General features: G+C 40.2%; 1 protein-coding gene across 1 annotated transcript in view; it reads left to right on the top strand.

Annotated features, from left to right (window-relative positions):
* LOC115147830 (copine-9-like) overlaps positions 1-27,501 on the top strand; it is an 85,835-nt gene that overhangs the window by 14,932 nt on the left and 43,402 nt on the right. The window contains exons 2-4 of the mRNA XM_029690109.1: positions 16,039-16,078; positions 16,355-16,357; positions 20,234-20,310. Of these exons, the coding sequence (XP_029545969.1) occupies positions 20,249-20,310 (62 nt within the window). The 5' untranslated portion in view covers positions 16,039-16,078; positions 16,355-16,357; positions 20,234-20,248. The remainder of the gene's footprint in view (positions 1-16,038; positions 16,079-16,354; positions 16,358-20,233; positions 20,311-27,501) is intronic.

The raw sequence follows: 27,501 nt of genomic DNA, 5'->3' as shown, positions 1-27,501 counted from the left end.
TTCTTTAAGCAGCTCTCATGCTAGAAAAGGTTGGAGACCACTGCTATAGTATGACCCTATAGTTTTTATAGTTGTTGATCCTATACAGTAGTTTGCTTCTATATAGCATGTAGTTGCTAAACCCTTCCAGAACATGCTTGGCTATAGTCTAGGGGGGATTGACGGTGATGCTGGAATTGTCCATTGCTGTTCCTCCTGCGGCCAAAAGGCAAATAAAGCCTAGTCTCTTGACTCATACCAAGATGGAAGTAGAAGGAGCCTCTAGCTCTGCCTCAATTATTGAAGATAGTGGTTCACTTATTATCAAAGGCAGCCTATCCCACCACAGCCCTGTATCAGTGGGGTAGAACTACAAGAATAGAAGAACTGAAGAGCCAGAGTTGGTGTTGTGCTACTGTTTTGTGGCTACAGCAGCCTATAAAGGCCTTTTGTTGTTGATAAATGTAATTAATCGGGCACGGATAATAACCCATTCCATGGGCCCCTAGCCGCTATCACTTTTTCTGGGTTTCCTGTCAGCCCAGGTAAGCCTGTGCGTTGATCCGTGCCTGTAAATAAGGTTTTGTATATTCGGCCTCTGAATAGGATCATTTGCCTCCCAGCTAGCAAATGCGCATGACAGTAAACAAGAAGGTTTTCCTCTCGTTAGGATTTGCTATGTATCAATGTGGTAATTCGTGGTAATTCATGCCCCATCTCCCAGGATATCACAATGTGTTTAATGCCGGTCCTTTGTCTCAATTACAAAGAACTGCCCCATGTTTGTTTATGGTCTGCCATGTAAATGAGGGCTATCCAATTTTTGGGCGAGTCTATCGCTCCTCATGGCGCTAAATCTAATTTTGCCATCATTTCCAGGCTTATCCTACTGTGCGGTAATTTTATTTGATACCACCGAAGCCAGGCTCTGCATTAAATTTTACATCGCCAGAGATGGGATTTATAGTAAGCGAGTAAGGGGGAATTCTGATTAAAAGTGATGTATCAAGAGAGATGGATGATTCATTAAAGAGGGAAAGTAGGGAGGGAGATAATAATAAAAGTGAGAAAGGCTCTGGAGTTTAGAGATACTGTAGAAAGCATATTGTTTGATGGTGCTCTCTGCCATTTTGGTAGATTTTGATAATGTGGTTGCTATAGCTTTCTTGGTCTTCAGGAGAGCCCCTCTACTTTCCCTCATGATACACATTCGCCCCTAGCTTTCAGTTCTTTTACTAAATACATTTGAAAGATATCTTACATTTTCATAGGACCAAGCCAAGCCCTTAGAAAAAAGGAACTACCTAGAACCAAAAGGGTTCTCCTAGAGGGACAGCAAAAGAATCCTTTATGAACCCTTTTGTTAAAACCTCATCAGGCCCGAGGACCCCAGCAAATCTGCGTTTTCTTTCACTAATTCTGGATTGTTCACTACTTTTGCATGTCCGGCCATTATCTTTAGCATCACAATGAAATGTTTTACCATTTTCTTTTCAGGTCAACCAAGGATACAAGTAAAACACAAAACAATTTGTCATAAACAGTTGCATTCAGATCTGCCAAGGTCTGCCAAGCAAAGACCTGATAAAAATGAATTTAGTACAGAAATGGTTTGCTTAGTGGGAAATGAAATGAATATCCAACAAGTCAGTGATAACTTTGTGAGTTTGGAATTCGTGACAGCAACTATGTGAGCTTATTTCAGTATTATAGACACTATGTCCTTGAATTTCCTATGATCTATGTAGAAGCTCCTTACCTCCTAACTACTCTTGTGTGGCTTGTGAGTGTCATAGAACAAAACAGATTACATGTACAGTTGAAGTCGGAAGTTAAACATACACCTTAACCTGAGTTTAAATGTATTTGGCTTTCACAATTCCTGATATTTAATCCTAGTAGAAATTCCCTATCTTAGGTCAGTTAGGATCACCACTTTATTTTAAGAATGTGAAATGTCAGAATAATAGGAGAGAGAATTATTTATTTCAGCTTTTATTTATTTCATCACAGTCCCAGTGGGTCAGAAGTTTACATACACTCAATTAGTATTTGGTAGCATTGACTTTAAATTGTTTAACTTGGGTTCTGCTCCAAAACCGCCATAAAAAAGCCAGACTACGGTTTGCAACTGCACATTGGGACAACGATCATACTTTTTGGAGATATGTTCTTTGGTCTGATGAAACAAAAATAGAACTGTTTGGCCATAATGACCATCATTATGTTTGGAGGTAAAAGGGGGAGGCTTGCATGCCGAAGAACACAATCCCAACCGTGAAGCTCGGGGGTGGCAGCATCATGTTGTGGGGTTGCTTTGCTGCAGGAGGGACTGGTGCACTTCACAAAATAGATTGCATCATGATTAAGGAAAATGATGTGGGTATATTGAAGCAACATCTCAAGACATCAGTCAGGAAGTTAAAGCTTGGTCACAAATGGGTCTTCCAAATGGACAATGACCCTAAGCATACTTCCAAAGTTGTGGCAAAATGGCTTAAGGACAACAAAGTCAAGGTATTGGAGTGGCCTTCACAAAGCCCTGACCTCAATCCCATTGAACATTTGTGGGCAGAACTGAAAAAGCATGTTTTAACAAGGAGGTCTACAAACCTGACTCAGTTACACCAGCTCTGTCAGGAGGAATGGGCCAAATTTCACCCAATTTATTGTGGGAAGCTTGTGGAAGGCTACCCAAAAAGTTTGACCCAAGTTAAACAATTTAAAGGCAATGCAGCCAAATACTAATTGAGTGTATGTAAACTTCTGACCCACTGGGACTGTGATGAAAGAAATAAAAGCTGAAATAAATCATTCTTCTCTACTATTTATTCTGACATTACACATTCTTAAAATAAAGTGGTGATCCTATCTGACCTAAGACAGGGAATGTTTACTTGTGAAAAACTGAGTTTAAATGTATTTGGCTAAGGTGTATGTAAACTTCAGACTTCAACTGTATATCCTCCCTGGACCTAGTGGGTCTATAGGGTTGTGCAATATTCTATTATGACTACAATTGGCTCTCTGACCTGAATCTCATCCAAGGGCCTTGTCACTCACTGAACATGGCAACCATTTCTCCTTGGAACCCAATTCAATAGAGGTGTATTTCTTGAAGCGTGCAGGGAATTGCCTACTTATCAACACTATGTACACCATCAATAAAATGAACTATCAAAGTACTCGATTTAGCTGTGCTTTAAATGGCTTTCGTATTTAATTTAGACTATACCGTGGAGTCCCGGAGGACCTCTTCTTGTTAATTACGGTCAAGTCAAACATTTGGCTCCTCTGTCTTATTGAAGAGCTCCTTCAAAAGGGCAAATCTATCCAAAGGACCCAGGTGATGGCAAGGTCACTGTTTCTATTTAGCGCAAGGCAGAGCGCCATCCTCCAAGGTTTAACTTCAAAAACACTTTGACAGGAACGAGTGGGTGCAGAGAGAAAGGGAGTGAGAGAGAGGTCCGGCGGAGAAGAAGAAAACACAATATTCTATATTATGTTCAGCTTAACAGCGAGTGGATTCTCTTTTGTCAAACATGAACAAAAGCCCTTTCAAAGGAACTCGGCATGTTGGCACTTAAGAGAACTCCATGGGGATGACGAGGTAGCCTTGAGGAAAAAAGTGGCACATTTTCCCCATGGGTGGAGGCGGGAGGCAGGGGGGCAAGGGGTCTTCAGTCCATACAGTCGATCCTGATGATACAACAGTGGTAGGCCTGATCACCGACAACAATGAGGCAGCCTATAGGGAGGAAGTCAGAGACCTGACCATGTGGTGTAAGGACAACAACCTCACCCTCACCGTGATCAAGACAAAGGAGATGATTGTGGACTACAGGAAAAGGAGGACCGAGCACACCCCCATTCTCATCGACGTGGCTGTAGTAGAGCTTTAAGTTCCTTGGCGTCCACATCATCAACAAACTAACATGGTCCAAACACACCAAGACACGTGTGAAGAGGGCACGACAAAACCTATTCCCCCTCAGGAGACTGAAAAGATTTGGCATGGGTCCTTAATAGGTTTTACAGCTGCACCATCAAGAGCATCCTGACGGGTTGCATCACTGCCTAGTATGGCAACTGCTCGGCCTCCGACTGCAAGGCACAACAGAGGGTAGTGTGAACGGCCCAGTACATCACCAGGGCCAAGCTTCCTGCCATCTTGGACCTCTATACCAGGCGGTGTCAGAGGAAGGCCCTAAAAATTGCCAAAGACTCCATCCACCCTAGTCATAGACTGTTCTCTCTGCTACCGCACAGTAAGCGGTACCGGAGCGCCAAGTCTAGGTCCAAGAGGCTTCTAAACAGCTTCTATGGCTACCTAGACTATTTGCATTGCCCCCCCCCTCTACATTGCTGCTACTCTCTGTTATAATCTATGCATAGTCACTTTAATTCACTTCAATTACCTCGACACCGGTACCCCCTGTATATACCCCGCTATTGTTATTTACTGCTGCTCTCAGTTATTTGCTATTCTTATCTCTTACTTTTTTTTAGGTATTTTCTTAAAACTGCATTGTTGGTTAAAGCTTTTAAGTTAGCATTTCACTGTAAGGTCTACACCTGTTGTATTCAGTGCAAGTGACAAATTACATTTCATTTGATTTGATTTGAAATGCTTACTCACGAGCCCTTAAAAAACAATGCTGAGTTTTTATAAAGTAAGTAAGAAAAATTTGCAACTAAAGGAAAAATAATAACACAAAATAACAATAACGGGGCTATATACAAGGGGTTCCGTTACCGAGTCAATGTGCAGGTGTACACTTTAGTCGAGGTAATTGAGGTAAAATGTACATGTAGGGAGGGGTAAAGTGACTATGCATAGATCAGAAACAGAAAGTAGCAGCTGCGTATGTGAAGAGTGTAAAAGAATGTGTGTGTGTGTGTGTGGCGTCAATGTGCATGTGTGTGTTTGTGTCCGTGTGTTGGAGTGTATTAAATAATAATATAGTTTTGTATTCATGCACAGCTGTCAAGAGTAACACATCTCAGTATTTGATTTCACTGTATGCCAGAGTTTGGAACCAAGATAATAAAGAACCATTATTTTTAATGTTCCGTTCCACTGTTCTGACCAGCAAAATAAAGTTCAGAACCTGTTCAAACCCCCCAAAATGTTCTGATTTATATCGTTCCTTTCTGTTCCTGAAATGTTCTTTTTTTTTTTTTTTTTTACATTTAGCTCGACATTAAATTACTTCACCAATGCATAGAACAGCTTGCTATGAACCGGGCGAGCTATGTACTGTATATGCATTGGACCGACAAGTGTAGTGTATGGTGCGACATGCGACTGAAATTTTGCAGGTGATGAGAGCGCTGGGTATCTTGTTTTTATGACATGCATTATCTGAATTAGGCCCACAGAATTATACTTACTGAGGAGCTGATTCTATGTACTAACTTTGAATGTCTTTGAACTTTGAACCCTTGATCATGACTCTCAGTTCCATTACATTACACATAATGCCGCCTAGAGTTTGAGAGCTAGCTAACAAGCTTGTGTGTGCAGAGCGGCTCCAGAATTAAAATAAAAACACGTCTTACCTTTTTGTAGTTAATAAATCCACTGTCATGTCCTGACCAGTATAGAGTATATTTGGTTATTGTAGTTTGGTCAGGACGTGGCAGAGGGGAGTTGATGTATGTTTATGGGGTTTGTCACTGGTCTATGTCTCTGTTTCTATGTCTAGTTAATTGGGGTTGGACTCTCAATTGAAGGCAGGTGTGTTGAGTTGCCTTTGATTGGGAGTCCTATATAGTAGGGTGTGTTTGTCTTTGTGTTTCGTGGGTAGTTGTTTTTTGCACTGCTAGGTTTAGCCTGCGAAACTGTCTCCTGTCGTGTTGTCTGCATTTATTGTTTTTTCGTGATCAACATGTTTAATAAACATGATGTTGAGCACACAACCTGCTGCGTATTGGTCCACGTTCTCCGATAGTGATTTTGCGATATCGTCAGAAGACGAGGATCGTGACATCCACTTTGAAACGTGATAACTATAGTATCCTTAACTAGCATTGAAAAAGTTAATCCATTGTTCTCTAATAAAAAATCTCTCTCCCTAATTTCTCAATCACGCCTGTAAGGTCAGTAGCTAGCTACAGTAGACTATGCATGCAGTAGACTGTTTCTACATCTGTATTGCTTGCTGTTTGGAGTTTTAAGCTGGGATTCTGTATAGCACTTTGTGACATCAGCTAATGTAAAAATGGCTTTATAAATACATTTAATTGATTGTACTGTTTTTTGTGGGACATGAAAAAAATGCCCGGAACGTAAAATAACGTTATTAACCGGTTCCCATGTTTTTCAAGTAACGGTTCTGTTCCAGAACAGTGTTGTGACGTGACTATCATTAATCTGATGACTTATTTATCGAATCAAACGAATTATGTCTATTTGTTACTCGATTAAATGAGTCATGTAACAATTATCTCATTAGGAATTTGGGGCACCAAGGGAAAGGATGTTTAACGAGTTACTATCTCCCGACTTAAACTCTAAAGATATAGTAATGACCGAGTCTACTCGCTCCTGAACTGCGAGAGACAGAAATAGTACTGCGTTTTGGCCAGCAAGTCTATTTATCAGAATACTTAAATCGGCCGGCCTATATGTATGTTCTGGCTCGAGGTGTTCAGTAATTCACCATTACACGCTGACTTCGTCAAAGAAACTGTCACATATGCTCTCTCTCCGGCCTCTAGGTCACCAGGCTGCTCGTTATGGCGCACACCTGTCACCATCGTTACGTGCACCGTCAGACTCACCTAGACTCCATCACTTCCTTGATTACTTGCCCTATATATATATAACTCCCTTTGGTTCCTTCCCCAGGCGTCATTGTTTCTGTTTCATGTATGTGCGTTGTTCGAGGTTCTTGGTTTGTATTATGTTGCGTTTATTTTATTAAAACACTCACTCCCTAAACTCACTCCCTAAACCTTTTCAATATTTAGTACTACACAAATTGATTTAATCATTTATTTATTAACTAACTAAGTAATTACACAGAATACCCATACACACTTACATGAGATAAAGGTCCCTAGTGGACTGACACGATATGACAGCTTGTTACACAATGGAAAAGGGGTGGATAAAGAGAGGGAAAGAAAAGAAAGTCAACTTATTGTACATACATTTGGAAGCTACGCTCACGGAAATACGAATACTTAGCACCCTAACCACTGCTCATTCGGATTAGAAATGCAACATATATTTACAAGTAGATGTGTTTCTCTGTCGTCTCTCTGTTGAAACCAATCAATCTGTCTATGGTAGTGGCACGATGTAAGGCTCTGGTTGTCCACTAGAGGTCACAATGTCCTTAGTTGTAGCACTTCTCTGATCTAGGACGGTTCGTTAGAATAGGTATTTCAGGCGTACTCATGGTTGTATCAGAAGGGATTGTCTTCCTTCCCCCTTGTGTCTTTAGTCAAAGTTCTAGGACCTCTTTTTCATGCACAGCTGCAGACTGTGAATGTTCTGGTCTAGTCTTTACCTTCTTCACTCGTGTTGAGAGTTTCAGAGCTTCTAACCATTTCGTAATGTTGAGCTCGCGCTGTAGGTCAGTTGGTCTGTAGAGTTTAACCTCTGGGCTAGTCAAAGTTCTAGGACCGCTTTTTCATGCACAGCTGCAGACTGTGAATGTTCTGGTCTAGTCTTTACCTTTACCTTCCTACTCAACAGCCAGTGGAATCCCGTGGCGCATTATTCAAATACCTTAGAAATGCTATTACTTCAATTTCTCAAACATATGACTATTTTACACCATTTTAAAGACAAGACTCTCGTTAATCTAACCACACTGTCCGATTTCAAAAAGGCTTTACAACGAAAGCAAAACATTAGATTGTCAGCAGAGTACCCAGCCATTAATAATCAGACACCCATTTTTCAAGCTAGCATATAATGTCTCATAAACCCAAACCACAGCTAAATGCAGCACTAACCTTTGATGATCTTCATCAGATGACAATCTTAGGACATTATGTTATACAATACATGCATGTCTGTTCAATCAAGTTCATATTTATATCAAAAACCAGCTTTTTACATTAGCATGTGACTAGCATGTGACTAGCATTCCCACCGAACACTTCCGGTAAATTTACTAAATTACTCACGATAAACGTTCACAAAAAACATAACAATTATTTTAAGAATTATAGATACAGAACTCCTATATGCACTCGCTATGTCCAATTTTAAAATAGCTTTTCGGTGAAAGCACATTTTGCAATATTCTGAGTAGATAGCCCGGCATCACAGGGCTAGCTATTTAGACACCCAGCAAGTTTAGCACTCACCAAAGTCAGATTTACTATAAGAAAAATGTTATTACCTTTGCTGTTCTTCGTCAGAATGCACTCCCAGGACTTCTACTTCAATAACAAATGTTGGTTTGGTCCCAAATAATCCATTGTTATATCCAAATAGCGGCGTTTTGTTCGTGCGTTCAAGACACTATCCGAAAGGGTAAATAAGGGTTACGCGCTCGACGCGTTTCGTGACCAAAAAATTCTAAATATTCCATTACCGTACTTCGAAGCATGTCATCCGCTGTTTAAAATACATTTTTATGCCATTTTTCTCGCAAAAAAGCGATAATATTCCGACCGGGAAAGCATGTTTACGTTCAAAGAGAGAGAAAGTAAAAGCATGGGATCCCCTCGTGCACGAGCCTCAGTCTGATGGCCCTCTGATCGACCACCATCCAAACGCGCTAAAGTTTTTCAGCCAGCGGCTGGAATTACATCATTCAGCTTTTTCCCGGGTTCTGAGAGCCTATGGGAGCCGTAGGAAGTGTCACGTTACAGCAAAGACCCTAAATGTTCAATAAACAGAGCCAAGAAGCCCAAGGAATGGTCAGAGAGGGTACTTCCTGTTTGGAATCTTCTCAGGTTTTTGCCTGCCATATGAGTTCTGTTATACTCACAGACACCATTCAAACAGTTTTAGAAACTTTAGGGTGTTTTCTATCCAAAGCCAATAATTATATGCATATTCTAGTTACTGGGCAGGAGTAGTAACCAGATTAAATCGGGTACATTTTTTATCCGGCCGTGAAAATACTGACCCCTAGCCCTAACAGGTTAAACCATTTTCAGCCATGTAGCCACAGCTCCACGCTGTCTGGTCTCAGTACAAAGTTTGTAACCATTTCAATGTGTGGACCTCAGCCTCATGTATTTTTGGTCTTGTTCACCGTCCATCTGCTTGGTCTCTAGTTGATTATTCAGGGTTCAGCTTCCGACCACTTTACACGCCAGAAGCAACCCGGCATGTCTTGGTCTGGTTTTCATAGGTTCCAACCATTTCGTAACGTTCAGCTCATGCTGTCTATCACGCTGGTCTTTTAAGAACTCTGGCTAAAGGGGGCGTTCCGTCATATTGGCATGAACTCTGAGCTCACTGGGGCGTGGCTACTGACTGCCACAAGTTCAGATGAAAAACTATTCTCATTTAGAAGGCTAAAATCACATTGCTATCTTCATGTTACAAATCCCTTTGGAATCTGCAGTCTAGGGGGGATGGAAACGAGACCCGTAACATAACTCATGCAAATCATAATAGTGAAAAGAAACAGTGAGAATTAATAACCACAGACAACTTATATTTACCGTCAAACGCTAATGGTTTATTGTTTAAACACACGGTAACGGGGTGTGGGAAAAGGGGCTGAGCTGGACCCAAGGAAAGAAACAATAAATCCAAACACCCCTAAGCTACTTTACCTGCTTCAACAACCGCCAGCTAACTAACCAAAAATACAGTGGGTGGTCCGCCCAGTTCTAACTAGTGTATTTAGACACAGTTTTCCTACGTGTAATGTAGACTCATGGGCGACTTGTCATGTTACCCCCTTTTCCCACCATCAAACAAACAGTCAACACTTTTTAACAAAACAATACTCACAGGTACCGGACAAAGGTGACATGTAGGTGCAAAACAAAAGAGAGAGCTCTGCATACAAAGAGAGCGGGAGAGAGAGTGAATGACAGAGATTGAGCCACAGAGAGATCGAGCTCTTGAGAAAACAACTGACAGGGATTTTTACCCAAGAGAAAGGGGATGTGATAGGGTAATGGAAAAGGAGCAGGTGTCTTCTGATTAGCGACTGATTGGTGACTGATTGGGGAATGATGATTGCCACCTGTGAGGAGGGGAGAAGGAGAGAAAAGAAATACACACACAGGATACCTGTATCCGTAACACTTCACAAAAGTATTCTCATATTTAATCATATAATTTTTACAACATTTAGATGTAAACCTGATACATAGCACACATACACTTTCAAAGTTACCATTACCTTGATATACCATCCTTAATGACATCACAAAATAATAAACAATGTGACATGAGTATTGTTTAAGTCCCCACCGACCATTTCCAACATTCTTATGTTAGACATATTTTTCCCTTATCCACTTTTGGATGTTAGACTTTTTGGTGGCAATAATATCTCTCTTTAACACAAGGGATGTTTACCTTCGCATACTAGGGAGCCAGAGGGAGAGTTTCTGCAAATTATTTATGACCGGTTGTTAAGTCATAAAACCGACCCAAGAGGGTTCGGGGGGGGGGGCTGATCTGGCACCTTTGTTCCTCACCAAGGAGAGAGAGTCATGACTTTCGTTGTCTGTTCTGGTTCTGTTCCTTGAAAATGTTTATTTTCCGGTTTTCTGTTCTGTTCCCTATCCCAAACCCTGGTTTAGGCTGCCTGTACTGAATGATGAAGTGCATTAATATATGTTTATGGTTTAACTTATGATGCAGCACATTAAAGCTGCAATACAGTGCATTCGGAAAGTATTCAGACCCCTTAACTTTTTCCATATTTTGTTACGTTACAGCCTTATTCTAAAATTGATTAAATCATTTTTCCCCTCATCAATCTACACACAATACCCATAATGACAAAGCAAAAACAGTTTTTTTTTGCAAATTTATATAAAATATATATATATAAAATCACATTTACATAAGTATTCAGACACTTTACTCAGTACTTTGTTGAAGCACCTTTGGCAGCGATCACAGCCTCAAGTCTTCTTGGGTATGACGCTACAAGCTTGGCACACCTGTTTCTCCCATTCTTCTCCTCTCAAGCTCTGCCAGGTTGGATGGGGAGTGTCGCTGCACAGTTATTATCAGGTCTCTCCAGAGGTGTTCGATTGGGTTCAAGTCCGGGCTATGGCTGGGCCACTCAAGGACATTCAGAGATGTGTCCCGAAGCCACTCCTGCGTTGTCTTGGCTGTATGCTTGGGGTCGTTGTCTTGTTGAAAGGTGAACCTTCACCCCATTCTGAGGTCCTGAGTGCTCTGGAGCAGGTTTTCATCAAGGATCTCTCTGTATTTTGCTCAATTCAGCTTTCCCTCGAACCTTACTAGTCTCCAAATCCCTGCTGCTGAAAAACATCCCTACAGCATTATGCTGCCACCCCCATGCTTCACTGTAGGGTTTGGTGTCAGGTTTCCTCCAGACGTGATGATTGGCTTTCAGGCCAAAGATCTTGGTTTCATCAGACCAGAGCATATTGTTTCTCATGGTCTGAGTCCTTTAGGTGCCTTTGGGAAACTCTTAGTGGGCTGTCATTTGTCTTTTACTGAGGAGTTGCTTCCGTCTGTCCACTCTACCATAAATGCCTTATTGGTGGAGTGCTGCAGAGATGGTTGTCCTTCTGGAAGGTTTTCCCATCTCCACAGAGGAACTCTGGAGCTCTGTCAGAGTGACCATCGGGTTCTTGGTCACATCCCTGATCAAGGCCCTTCTCCCCCAATTGCTCAGTTTGGTCGGGCGGCCAGCTCTAAGAAGTCTTGGTGGTTCCAAACTCCTTCCATTTAAGAATGATGGAGGCCACTGTGTTCTTGGGGACCTTCAATGCTGCAGACATTTTCCCCAGATCTGTGCCTCGACATAATCCTGTGTCTGAGCTCTATGGACAATGGCTTGATTGTTGCTCTGACATGCACTGCTAACTGTGGGACCTTATATAGACAGGTGTGTGCCTTTTGTTGTAGAAACGTCTCAAGGATGATCAATGGAAACAGGATGTGCCTGAGCTCAATTTCGAGTCTCATAGCAAACGGTCTGAATTATTGTGCAAATAAGGTATTTCAGTTTTTTTTTATAAATGTACAAACATTTCTAAAAAGCTGTTTTTACTTTGTCATTATAGGGTATTGTGTGTAAATTTATGAGGTTTAAAAATATATATATATTTTAGAATAAGGCTATTACATAACAAAATGTCAAAAAAGTAAAGCGTTCTGAATACTTTCAAATTCATATTGAAATGTTAGTTATAGATTTGTCATTCTCATTGAAAGAAAGTCTAAGAAGCTGTAGATATGTTCTATGTGCGCTATTTCTTTGCTTCCCATTCTTAAGTTTCGTTTGTGCGTCATTTAATATCGGTTTTGTACACCAGCTTCAAAGAGCTGAAAACACAATATTTTTGCTTATAGAAATACTATATATTTCACAGCGGTTTAGACTTGCTTGTTTTGTCACAAACTGACATTAGGCGAATATTCAAATTTGTTTGTGGTTTAACCTCTCTAGGGTATGTGGGACGAAATCGTCCCACCGACTCAACAGCCAGTGGAATCCCGTGGCGCGATATTCAAATACCTTAGAAATGCTATTACTTCAATTTCTCAAACATATGACTATTTTACACCATTTTAAAGACAAGACTCTCGTTAATCTAACCACATTGTCCGATTTCAAAAAGGCTTTACAACGAAAGCAAAACATTAGATTATGTCAGCAGAGTACCCAGCCAGAAATAATCAGACACCCATTTTTCAAGCTAGCATATAATGTCACAAAAACCAACACCACAGCTAAATGCAGCACTAACCTTTGATGATCTTCATCAGATGACACTCCTAGGACATTATGTTATACAATACATGCATGTTTTGTTCAATCAAGTTCATATTTATATCAAAAACCAGCTTTTTACATTAGCATGTGACGTTCAGAACTAGCATACCCACCGCAAACTTCCGGTGAATTTACTAAATTACTCACGATAAACGTTCACAAAAAAACATAACAATTATTTTAAGAATTATAGATACAGAACTCCTTTATGCAATCGCGGTGTCCGATTTTAAAATAGCTTTTCGGCAAAAGCACATTTTGCAATATTCTGAGTAGATAGCTCGCCATCACGGGCTAGCTATTTTGACACCCACCAAGTTTGGCACTCACCAAACTCAGATTTACTATAAGAAAAATTGGATTACCTTTGCTGTTCTTCGTCAGAATGCACTCCCAGGACTTCTACTTCATCCACAAATGTTGTTTTGGTTCAAAATAATCCATAGTTATGTTCAAATATTCTCTGTTTTGTTCTTGCGTTCAAGATACTATCCGAACGGTGACGCGCCAGCGCGTATCTTGACAAAATTTCTAAATATTCCATTACCGTACTTCGAAGCATGTCAAACGCTGTTTAAAATCAATTTTTATGCGATTTTTCTCGTAAAAATGCGATAATATTCCTACCGGGAAACCCTGTTTTCGTTCAAAGACTCAAAGTTGAAAATGGCCTCGTCTCGTGCACGCGCGCACCCGTCTCATTGTTCTCAGATCGACCACTTACCAAATGCGCTACTGTTTTTCAGCCTGGGGCTGCAAAGTCATCATTCAACGTTCTGGCGCCTTCTGAGAGCCTGTGGGAGCCTCAGGAAGTGTCACGTTACAGCAGAGATCCTTTGTTTTCAATAAAGAGAGTGTAGAAGGCCAAGAAATGGTCAGAGAGGGCACTTCCTGTACAGAATCTTCTCAGGTTTTTGCCTACCATATGAGTTCTGTTATACTCACAGACACCATTCAAACAGTTTTAGAAAAGGGTGTTTTCTATCCAAATCAAACAATTATATGCATATTCTAGTTTCTGGGCAGTAGTAATAACCATATTAAATCGGGTACGTTTTTTATCCAGATGTGAAAATACTGCCCCCTACCCTAGAGAGGTTAACTAACAGTCTGGAATTTTACCCGCTGTTTACTTTAAAACTACACTACATGACCACAAGTATGTGGACACATCTCATTCCAAAATCATGGCCATTAATATGGAGCTGGTATAACAGCCTCCACTCTTCTGGGAAGGCTTTCCACTAGATGTTGGAACATTGCTGCGGGGACTTGCTTCCATTCAGCCACAAGAGTGAGGTCGGGAACTGATGTTGGGCGATTAGGCCTGGGTCGCAGTCGGCGATCCAAATCATCCCAAAGGTGTTTGATTGGGTTGAGGTCAAGGCTCTGTGCATGCCAGTCAAGTTCTTCCACACCGATCTCGACAAAACATTTCTATATGGATCTTGCTTTGTGCACGGGGGCATTGTCATGCTGAAACAAGAAAGGGCCTTCCCCAAACTGTTGCTATAAAGTTGGAAGCACAGAATTGTCTAGAATGTCATTGTATGCTGTAGCATTACGATTTCCCTTCACTGGAACTAAGGGGCCTAGCTCGACCATGAAAAACATCCCCAGACCAATATTCCTCCTCCACCAAAATTTGTCTGTCGGACTGCCAGATAGTGAAGCGTGATTCATCCTTCCAGAGAACGCATTTCCACTGCTCCATAGTCCAATGGCGGTGAGCTTTACACCACTCCAGCCGACACTTGGCATTGCGCATGTTGATCTTAGGCTTGTGTGCAGCTGCTCGGCTATGGAAACCCATTTCATGAAGTTCCCGACAAATAGTTATTGTGCTGACGTTTCTTCCAGAGGCAATTTGGAACACGGTAGTGAGTGTTGCAACTGAGGACAGAGGATTTTTACACGCTATGTGCTTTAGCACTCGGCGGTCCTTTTCTGTGAGCTTGTGTGGCCTACCACTTCCTGGCTGAGCCTAGATGTTTCCACTTCACAATAACAGCACTTACAGTTGACTGGGGCAGCTGTAGCAGGGTAGAAATTTGACAAACTGACTTGTTGTAAAGGTGGCATCCTATGACGGTGCCACATTGAAAGTCACTGAGCTCTTCAGTAAGGCCATTCTACTGACAATGTTTTTTCCTATGGAGATTGCATAGCTGTGTGCTTGATTTTTTTTACACGTGTCAGCAACGGATGTGGCTGAAATAGCCAAATCTAGTCATTTTAAGTGATGTCTACATACTTTTGTAAATATAGTGTATATGCCATGGTAACTAGTTATTACTTCATCATTGATATATAATTAGTTTTGGGTTTCTCCCAGATTTACTGAAACAAGTATTTTTTTATTTAAATAGGCAAGTCAGTTAAGAACAAATTCTTATTGACAGTGACGGCCTAGAGGGGAACAGTGGGTTAACTGCCTTGTTCAAGGGCAGAAGGACAGATTTTTACCTTGTCAGCGCGGGGATTCGATCCAGCAACCTTTCAGTTCCTGGCCCTAACCACTAGGCTAACCACTAGGCTACTTGCCACCCCTCGTTGTTTTTAGTCTCAAACCACCAATTGATAGCACCTTGTTTTCTAGTAAAAATTGTTTTAAAAACCTACATTTATGGTGTCCATATTACGACAGTCTCACAAAGAGTTACAAGGACTTTTTGTCAGTGTCACTGAGACTGACCACAACTCCTTATAAGACTAGTAGTAACTCTTGTTGACACTGACATAATTTTTAAAACATCATCACCACTGTTAGCTAATTTCAATGAAAGCCAACTGCATATTTTAATAATAGCTTCATGTAATGAAAGTTTAGGTTTATTTTACATTACCTCGTTTTGTCCCTACCAGTTGGCTATAGGCTTCTCCGCTATAGGCTTCTTTCGCTTCCCACATCTCCCCCAAGTGAAATAATCTGATTTATAATTAAATAACATGCCCTGGCAAATATTCTTTACTTGCCAATGTAATCGACAACAGTATCCCAGTTTAATATGCTGCTTGAATGTATTCGTTCCCATAGCAGCTAAATATGGAATGTACATATGCAAGTGTTTTAAGGTAACTTGGATTTTTGGTGGATTCATCCCATCATCAGGTGCTGATTTATTGTTCTTATTTCTTACAGGTACAATGTGGACACCAGAAGTTCAAACATTTCAAAACATGTAAGCACACTGGTGACTTCATACAATTAATATAAGCATACTTACATATTTGCATGACACATAGTTATCTATTTACTTCATGAACTCTCAAGGGAGAATTAAAGCGGTTACATTTGGTTAGTATTTGATTTGATTACTTATTGGTACATTTTTTCAAGGGGAGAATGTTGGAATAATGAACCAAAAAATTAAGAAATGTTTGTTTTTTGTCTCTGCAGATTTCCAACTAACAGATCTGTTTTTCTTTCTCAATTGCAAACCTTTGTGGATGTGCAGAAGGTTAGTCAACAAAATAACTGGGTAGCACTTTAATTTATAGTGTTGAAATAACAGGGTAACATCCGGAAAGTAATAGGAATATAAGACGGCAAAGACCGGGTGAAAACACAGTAATAATCCTTTCATAGTTAGTATGTAGCTGCTAAATACTGATATAAAGTTATATGAATTTTCCTGGTTGTTATGTAGAAACAATTATTTGTTATTGAAGAGCTATCCATAATTGAGGCTAATAAGCAAAGTTAAGTATTTAAGTAAATATTTAAGTAAGTATTTAAGACATTTCCCTCTTCTTAGCAGCACCGTTTATACTTATTAGGAATTAAACATTTGAGGAACTACAGTACATCATTCTTATACTGTGTGGGCCAACCTCAAAACGTACCTTTTGGGTCTTTGCTTGTACTGTAGCTGGGTAGTTACTTTGTCGTTGCTGTGTTGTTTTGCTGTTTTTTCCTATTACTTTCCGGTCTTTACCTAGTTACTTCAGCACTCTACTTAAGTCATTGTTATGTAAATTACTATTACTTTCTTTATAGTTTTACCATAGTTTTAGTGTACTTACGGGCCCTTAAAACTGTATTCTAAAGCAACGAACTGTTCCCCGGTACATTACTATTACTTTCTTAATAGTTTCCCCATATACAGTGTCTTCAGAAAGTATTCACACTACTTGACTTGTTCCACATTTTTTGTGTTACAGCCTGAATTTAAAATGGATTAAATTGAGATCTTTTTTCATAATACCGCATAATGTCAAAGTGGAATTATGTTTTTACAAATTTTTACAAATGAATAAAAAATGTAAAGCTGAAATGTCTTGAGCCAATAAGTATTCAACCCCTTTGTTATGGCAAGCCTAAATAAGTTCAGGAGTAAAAATTTGCTTAACAAGTCATTAGTTGCATGGACTCAATTTCAAACACAGATACAACCACAAAGACCAGGGAGGTTTTCCAATGCCTCGCAAAGAAGGGCACCTACTTGTAGATGGGTAAAAATAAAAAAAAGATGACATCGAATATCCGTTTCAGCATGGTGAAGTTATTGATTACATTTTAGATGGTATATCAATACACCCAGTCACTACAAAGATACAGGCGTCCTTCCTAACTCAGTTGCTGGAGAGGAAGGAAACCGCTCATGGATTTCACCATGAGGCCAATGCATCCTGTTTGCAATAAGGCACTAAAGGAAAACTGCCAAAAAATTGGCAAAGAAATGTACTTTATGTCCTGAATACAAAGCGTTATGTTTGGTACAAATCCAACACAACACATCACTCTTCATATTTTCAAGCTTGGTGGTGGCTGCATCATGATATGGGTGTTCTCGTCATCGGCAAGGACTAGGGAGTTTTTATGATAAAAAGAAACGGAATAGAGCCAAGCACTGGCAAAATCCTAGAGGAAAACTTGGTTTGGGAGACAAATTCACCTTTCAGCAGGACATTAACCTAAAACACAAGGCCAAATATACACTGGAGTTGCTTACCAACACGAAATTGAATGTTCCTGAGTGGCCTAGTTACAGTTTGCTGCACAGAGAGGTTCACCATTTTGTGTAATTGCTTTGCACTGCATTTATTCACTGCAGTTATTTAATCTCATCCAGTAATAAAAGACCAGAACCAGCAGCAGTGTGTCCTGTGTCCAATTAATCTACATGCACCAGAACGCAGAACCGAAATTAAGTTCCATTAATGAACATAGTAGCTTAATTACTTGTGATTGTGTTCATCTCTCTAGGGATAAATTGTATCAAATTAAGTGTGATATACATAAAGTTTGATATACAAGTTATAAAAAAAAGTTACAGTAAGGCATACAGAAACTATGATGAAAATATTAAGAAAGTAATAGTAATTTACATGGTAACAGGGGAACAGCTGTTTGCTTCAGAATACAGTGTCATGGCCTCGTAGGTACACTGAAACTACTGTATAGAGAAATTACCAGTAAGGTACATAATAATTACTCAAGTACATTGCTGAAATAACTGGATAATGACCGGAAAGAAAAAGGAATCAACGGCAAAACAAGATGGAAACAAGACAGAAACAAGCAACGACAAGGTAACTACCCAGCTGCAAGCAAAGATCAAAAAGGTACATTTTGAGGTTAGCACACATACGGTGGGCCTGAATTCAAAATGAGGCAGGGACTGGGAGACTGGTAAGGATGGAGGGAGCAATGAATGGAGCCAAATACAGGCAAATACTTAATTACAATCTGCTTCAGAGTGCAAACAACCTTAGGACAATGACCCCAACCATACAGCCAAAGCAATGCTGGAATTGCTTCAGAACAAAAATGTGAACGTCCTTGACTAGCCCAGCCAAAGCCCAGACTTGAATCCCTTTGAAAATCTGTTGAAAGACTTGAGATTGCTGTTCACCGCCGCTCCCCATCTCATTTAACAGACCTTGAGAAAATCTTCACGGAAGAATCCAGATTTGCAGAGCTGACACAGACATACCTAAGACAACTCAAAGCTGTAAACGCCACCAAAGGTGCTTCTACAAATGATTGACTCAGGGGTGTGAATACTTATGTAAATGAGATATTTCTGTATTTCATTTTCAATACATTTCAAAAAACATGTCTTCATGTTGTCATTATGGGATATTGGGTGTAGAAGGGTGAGATTTTGTTGTTGTATTTAATCCATTTTAAATCAGGCTGTAACACAACAAAATGTGTAATAAGTCAAGGGTAGGAATATTTTCTGAAGGCACTATTAGCATGATGTAGTTTCTCATATGTTTCTGTTAAATAAACAGTATTTCTTCGAAAGTATCAAGTACATTCCTAATAAGTATAGACAGTGCTGCCGAGAAGATGGAAATGGCCTTAAATACTTACTACATAACTTTGCTTATTGGTCTCGATTATTGATTTATTTTCAGTAACAAATAATTGTTTCTACATAACAACCAGGAAAATTCATAACTTTATATCAGTATTTAGAAGCTACATACTAACTATTAATGGGTTATTACCACGTTCTTACCTGGTCGGTGTCGTCTTATGTCCCTGTTGTTTCCTATTGCTTTCCATACGTTGCCCTGTTATTTCAGCACTGTAAACTAAAGTGCTACCCAGATGGTAATAGTATGGCGCTAAGGTATGGAATGCATCCCAAATGGCACTATATTCCCAGCTTTTGACCAGGACCCATAGGGCTATGGTTTAGGGAAAGTATAAAACTACATTTAAAAAAAAGTGCTGTTTCCATTTAGTATCAAATACTCTCCCTGCTTGCAAGAATGTTGAGAGCTGCTGTGGTGCAGTGGTCTAAAAAGCATGCTCTGGCTGTCAGTGTTGTGAGTTCAATCCCAATGCTGTCACATATTTCTTTTGGGGTGGGGGTGAGCGCCGAGGGTGGCATATATCGACGTCATCAGGACCTTCTCAAACGTCCGAAATCGACATGTGTTTCTGGTGACCAGGCTGCACATAGAGTGTTTCTTAAACAGATAGTGTTTCTTAAACAATGCATCCTTTGGTATGCATAAAAATAAACATACAGTATTTTTTAAGTTCTAGATTGCAGGAACAAGCTGTTTCAGGTGTTTGAAAAATGCTAAATTCTCCAACTTAAGGCCAGCCCCCCTCCGGACCAACCCCTCCCCAGCCATCCTCACATACTATCTGCCCCCTCAGATTTATAGGATGCATGACACCCATGATTCAAACCCTCTGTTCCATCCATACAGTGTATCTGTAAAAACGTAACAATAAGATCAGAGCCTGTCTGGCATGTGAGACTATGGGATTATAGGAGCGAGGTGTTGTGCTAAATCTGATGCCCCTCCAAGGCAAAGCATAATAGGAGCTAGGTGTTGTGCTAAATCTGGTACCCCTCCTTCTACAGGACTTCCTGGGCCAGATGTTCTGCACTCTGGGGGAGATCATCGGTTCCACAGGCAGTCGGCTGGAGAGAACCCTCTCGTAAGTCTACCAATATGTCTATCAAATATCTACTGTGTATCTGCTGTGTAATAGCATGCATCAAAACACGATCTGCTACTGTACACCTCCGCATTTGACAGGCTTCCGGAATCTCACAATGTTCGCATTGCCTCGTAGATTGTGAAAAACAAGAACACAATCGTTGGTGTGTCTAAGCCCGGAGGCTTCCACTGTACAGCAGGCATGTAACTGGAGATGAATCTATTGTCAAATCTTCAGCTGAGAAGGATTGTATTTTACTATAGCTTGAGGCAATAACACATGCTATGGCGGTAACTAGACCTGTCTGGAAGGTCAGGTGGGTTAGGGTTTGCTCAATCAAGCACAGCTACACTCTTACAAAAAAAGGTGCTATCTAGAACCTAAAATGGTTATTTGGCTGTCCCCTTATACGGAACCCAAACCAGCTGGGCGTGTGCGCCATCGTGCGCCATCATGCATAAATGTATTTTGTCCCCCCACACCAAAAGCGATCATGACACGCAGGTTAAAATATCAAAACAAACTCTGAACCAATTATATTAATTTGGGGACAGGTCGAAATGTATTAAACATTTATGGCAATTTAGCTAGCTAGCTTGCTAGCTAATTTGTCCCATTTACCTAGCTTGCTATTGCTAGCTAATTTGTCCTGGGATATAAACATTGAGATGTTATTTTACCTGAAATGCAGAAGGTCCTCTACTCCACCAATTAATCCACACATAAAACGGTCAACCGAATCGTTTCTAGTCATCTCTCCTCCTTCCAGGTTTTGTCTTGTCTTGACTTTATATTACGATTGGCAACTTTCATAAATTAGGTGCATTACCGCCACTGTCCTCGTTCGTCTTCAGTCACCCACGTGGGTATAACCAATGAGGAGATGGCACGTGGGTACCCGCTTCTATAAACCAATGAGAAGATGGGAGAGGCAGGACTTGCAGCGTGATATGCGTCAGAAATAGAATTGACTTCTATTTTAGCCCTTGGCAACGCAGACGCTCGTTGGCGAGCGCGAGCAGTGTGGGTGCAATAATTGAACACGTTTTGGAGCCGTGTAGTCAGCCTGTTAGCAGAACCCTTTGAATAAACTTTCCACAGAGGGTTCTACATGGATCCCAAAGGGGTTCTATGTGGAACCAAAAAGGGTTCTCCCTGGAACCAAAAAGGTTCTCATATGGGGTCAACCGAAGAACACTTTTGGAACCCTTATATCTAAGTGTAAGGTCTTTTAAAATTATTTAAATTATATTTGAACCCATGTCAGTCGCACAACACTGGCCCAGTGAATCACTTAATACATGTGTTCCTCTGTAGCTCAGTTGATAGAGCATTGCTCAATTCCCAGGACCACCCATACGTAAACCATCTATGCTCGCATGACTAAGTCGCTTTGGATGAAAGCTTCTGCTAAATGGCATATATTATATTATATGTAATAGACTCAGGATGCAATTAGGCCCTTTTCAATCGAAGTCAATAGCCAAGATTTTGAGAACTCCAAAATTGAATTTGCAAGAAACAATTACAACATTTTATATATCCCGGAAAACACACTGACCAGCTTTGATTGAATGCGTCTCTGTCTCTCTGCTTCTCTCTCTTACTCTTTCTCTCTCTCTCGCTCTTTGTGTTTGGTGTAAGTAGCAGACAACAGCACAATGCCATAAAGCACAAACTCTGAGGCCCTATTCCCACTACGAGATATGAAGGAGAGTCTGAGAAGCGGGATGGCGAAAGAGAATACTACTTTTCAATTAACATTACATCCTTGCCTTACCTTTCATTGTGGCTGGCAACGCAACATTCTTGGTCTGCAGCTCAAATTTACTGTAAATATCACAGTAGCCAGTACTAGCCAGTAAGCACAAACTATTCAACAATGACAGAAACTTTTCTTCTAAAATATATTACACATCCTGAAATATGTAACAATGCACAAGCATGTATGTGCAGACAATTAAAGGGTTTACTTTCTCGTCTGTAGGCTACACTCATTACATTTGAGCTTTAAGACAAAAGCAGAGTTGCTATGATGGTTCTTCCTTTAAAAGTTACGAGCTTATGCCGCCACCGTTAGTGGTAGATCATGGCATTCTGTCATTGCACCACACTATCACAAGGGGGCGTTAGAATGCTGATCTATCGGTAGTCTAAACCAGCGGTCCACAACCTTTTTTGGGCCACGGACCGGTTTAATGTCAGACAATATTTTCACGGATAGGCCTTTTTAAGGTGTGGCGGATAAATACACAAAATAAAATGATACGACCGGCATAAAAACTGTGGTATTTTTAAAATATAATAAACTTGAATCCACTGTGTACTCGTATGCAACTTTATTAGTAGCGTCCTCATCACATTGCACCAACAACATAACATGAGTAACATCCTCTCTGCTCCCTAACAACTCTCTGGTCGCTATGGTAACGTTTAAACATGCCTTAAAAATAAGATACAACACAAAAACAAATATAAAGTGCATGAAAAATACAACTCACCATAACGCTAAATCAGTGGGAGCCCTGAGCTTGTTTCTCTGCAACGAGACGGTCCCATCTAGGGGTAATGGGAGACAATGACACTCGAAGTGTGTTGCTTAAGTCCAATCTACTCCGTAATTTTTTTTGGTTGCTGTCACTGCAGAAAATCCCTCTTCACACAAATAGGATGTCGGAAATGGCAACAGGGTTTTCATTGCTGTTGTGGCGATCTCAGGGTATTCTGCCGTGACTTTAATCCAGAACACCGGCAGAGTTGTTGTCTCGAACATACTTTTAAGGCCGCCGTCATTTGCGTTCTCCAGCAGTTGATCTTCTTCTTGCATAGACATGCTGGATTCACCTGGTTTGTTGACAAATGGGTCGCGGATCCATTCCTTGGCAGTTCGTGGGTCTTTTGTGGTTTTGTGATATTTGTTTTTTTGTCACTATACGCGTCCGCGCGTCACCGTTCGGATAGTGTCTTGAATGCAAGAACAAAACAGAGGATATTTGAACATAACTATGGATTATTTTGAACCAAAACAACATTTGTGGATGAAGTAGAAGTCCTGGGAGTGCATTCTGACGAAGAACAGCAAAGGTAATCCAATTTTTCTTATAGTAAATCTGAGTTTGGTGAGTGCCAAACTTGGTGGGTGTCAAATTAGCTCGCCATCACGGGCTAGCTATCTACTCAGAATATTGCAAAATGTGCTTTTGCCGAAAAGCTATTTTAAAATCTAACACCGCGATTGCATAAAGGAGTTCTGTATCTATAATTCTTAAAATAATTGTTATGTTTTTTGTGAACGTTTATCGTGAGTAATTTTGTAAATTCACCGGAAGTGTTCGGTGGGAATGCTAGTTCTGAACGTCACATGCTAATGTAAAAAGCTGTTTTTTGATATAAATATGAACTTGATTGAACAAAACATGCATGTATTGTATAACATAATGTCCTAGGAGTGTCATCTGTTGAAGATCATCAAAGGTTAGTGCTGCATTTAGCTGTGGTTTTGGTTTTTGTGACATTATATGCTAGCTTGAAAAATGGGTGTGTGATTATTTCTGTCTGGGTACTCTCCTGACATAATCTAATGTTTTGTTTTCGTTGTAAAGCCTTTTTGAAATCGGACAATGTGGTTAGATTAACGAGAGTCTTGTCTTTAAAATGGTGTAAAATAGTCATATGTTTGAGAAATTGAAGTAATAGCATTTCTAAGGTATTTGAATATCGCGCCACTCGATTCCACTGGCTGTTGACTAGGTGGGACGATTTCGTCCCACATACCCTAGAGAGGTTAAATGAATATAGATCCTGGTCATGGTGCTACAGTATGTTGTTACAGCATAATCAAAGTGAGGACAATCGGCAATCTGCTGTATACTTATGGCCTATTGTAACCTGGAGTCACACTTTTCCAGTTCTCCTCACCCCGCCCCAAACTCCACTCTTAATACAGTTACCATTAAAAAACGAGCTGTTTATCTAAAAAAATGACATTGCAACCAAAGATAACAGACAAAATGGACATAGAAAGAAGCTTGCTTGATGAAAACTATGGTGCTTCCCGTTCCAGGGTTAGGACTGTAACCACCAGAGGACTTGAAAATGAGATTGTGAACTGCAAACAATGTTTCCACTCTGAGAAGGAGAATGGTAAATGACTGTAATTAATACACTCATTCAATACATTGGAAGACAACAGAAGCCATCCACCCGTGATGGGCTATTAGCAGGACAATAGCCTCTTGCCGAGAAGGAGGGTAGGCAAGGAGGGTAATTATTAACCCTGCATTATAATTATATAAAAGCCCCTTAGATATTAGATAACAACATGTTTTCAAACACTTGTTTTTCACAAGGGCTATTAGCAGGACAATAGACACCATGTGGTCCCAAAAACACCTCTCTGACATAGGGCCCAGCATATCTCTTGATGAAGTCATTGAATGTCTCGCCAGCTTTGATCCATGCCTGGGCCTGCAGCACGCAAAGTTCTTTGTTTGTCAGATGAATCATTGTGTCGAAACTACAGAACAGTCCAAAACAAGAGAACACACATGGTTAATATTCTGTAGAAAAAGTATTTAAAAAACACCCAAAGTCATTAAATTGTTATAATAGGATTTGAAGCAATAGCCTACCCGTGTGTGGTCAACTATTTCAGCACCGTTTCGTGCTACTCTGAGACAAGCATGGGAACTGGTCTTGATAAATCAATTTGATTTTTATTTTAGGTATTTGTTAGCCTACAATTAGGTTTTGGAAATGTTAGGATTATTTTGCTCTTCACTCGCAGTCACTTAGTAATCTACTCCCGACCAGTCATGTTCTCCAGTGCCATATTTTCCTAACGGAAACCCTGAGGGTTTTGTTTTTTGTTTTTCTTGTAATAGAAACACCATAATATGAATCAATTAATTAAGCAACATTTCGTAAAATCAATACCATATACTACGTTCTATCAAAAAAGGTTTTAAATTCTCTAGTACAGCCAATATTAAAAACAGTCAAATGCTTCTCAAAGGGGCCCTCTGGTGGTCAAACTAGCACTAACTAGCATTAATGGCAACAATGGTTGACACTTAAATAACGTGCCATAGAATTCTACGGCAGCCCGCAAGCTGTGCTGCAGTACGTTGCAACTTTTAATGGAAGAATCACTGAAAATGTTATTTGCAAGAAACAATTACAACATTTTATATATCCCGGAAAACACACTGACCAGCTTTGATTGAATATTGAATGCATCTCTGTCTCACTGCCTCTCTCTCTCTCTCTCTCTCTCGCTCTTTCTGTGGTTGGTGTGAGTAGCAGACAACAGCACAATGCCATAAAGCACAAACTCTGAGGCCCTATTCCCACTACAAGATATGAAGGAGAGTCTGAGAAGCGGGGTGGCGAAAGAGAATACTACTTTTCAATTAACATTACGTCCTTGCCTTATATTTCATTGTGGCTGGCAACGCAACATTCTTGGTCTGCAGCTCAAATTTACCGTAAATATCACAGTAGCCACTACTAGCCAGTAAGCACAAACTATTCAACAGTGACAAACTTTTCTTCTAAAATATATTACACTCTTGAAAAATGCAACAATGCACAAGCATGTATGTGCAGACAATTAAAGGGTGTATTTTCTCATCTGCAGGCTACACTCATTACATTTGAGCTTTAATAAAAAAGCACAGAGTTGCTATAACAGCGTGTCTTCATCAAGTAACGTTAGCCAATCAAAAATGTACAATTAACCCTCTCATACAAATATAAAAGTATACTAGGCCTAGTTTACAACAAACCGTGCTTAATTTGTATCAATATCATGCAAATCATTACATGTGGTAAAAGCAAATTGCGACTGAAAACGTGGGTATAAGTGAGGAGTGAGGAGAGGAGCTGTTTTATATGGAAGATCATACCCGCCATCAAAATATCAGCGTGCACAATTAGTCTGTGCTTCAGTCTGATTAACTGTAGCCTACTGATAGCAACTATAGCTGCAGGTAGCCTAGGGAAGCCTATGCGCTCTTATCCCATCTGGGCCAGGGGAAATGTAACATCATGTTTTTATAGCCTAAGCTATGCATTTATAGCCTAAAATAGGCACAGTTATTTGTGTTCTGTGAATGTGATCAAATTTGGTTTATATTTACACTTCGGGTGGCTAGGCGACCAATGCCTTTTTAATCCAAAATTATTGACTGGAATTAATCAATTAACACAATAGTGATGACATACTGTATGAGTATATTTTTAATTACAGCTGCAAACCCTACACGATGCAACCCTGCATACAGCAACCTCAGTCCTGTTAGTTTTTGTCCAATTGCTGTTGTTATATCTTTGTCTGTGTAACGGGTTTTAATTTTCCCTAGGGCAGGGCCAAGTTTGTTTTTTAACCATATTACCTGATTAGAGAAATAATATGGTCCCATCAAAGCCCATTTAAAACTCTGGGCTCCAGGAAAACAATCCCCCCCCACCACTCTGGTAACTGTGGTGTCACCTCTGAAATCACCACACAATGTTACACATGAATAAACATATCCTATTTGTATGATGTACATTTTACATGTTATTGGTGGTGGGGATGAGCTCTGCTATTACCATTTATACTGCAGGAGTGTTTGCTCGATGAGACAATTCTGTTCACACTACCCTACTTTAAGGGGGGCAACTACTTGGCGAGTGTCGTGCGCTACCTCCGGAGGTATTATTTTTTTCATCTGATTACAGTGCTCTTCTGCAATGTAAGGCAGGGTTACATTTAACACTATACACAGTAGACGTTGTAAAAAGGCAGAGTTACATTTAACACTATACACAGTAGACAAGTCATAAAACCACTAACCTTGTGTTGTTGTCCTGGTCTCCATTTGGCCCACCAGAGGTTGGTTCTCTGGAGCTCACTGTAGGAACTGATTGGCTGTAAAATCCATATATTCAATAATTCATGATTTTATCGATTGTCACTCATTCTATTGCACAATTCTAATCAAACCTGCATTGCCAGTTCATGTCACTATGCACTCGCTAGTCGAAAAAGACTGACTCCACGATGGCTGCCTGTTTCTGTATTTTTTAAAGTTATGGTGGTGCTAGAATCCATCAATTCTCTCTTTCTGAATTAGCCATCTATCTGTTATGGTTGGACAAATGTGTTCATATTGTCTGTGTAGACTGCTCTGTGGCAGAATTTGT

This window comes from Salmo trutta, chromosome 14 (genome assembly GCF_901001165.1).
Source record: "Salmo trutta chromosome 14, fSalTru1.1, whole genome shotgun sequence".
In the NCBI taxonomy this organism is placed as follows: Eukaryota; Metazoa; Chordata; class Actinopteri; order Salmoniformes; family Salmonidae; genus Salmo; species Salmo trutta.
Note: the sequence above shows the minus strand (reverse complement) of the source record. Positions and strands in the feature narration are given on the sequence as shown.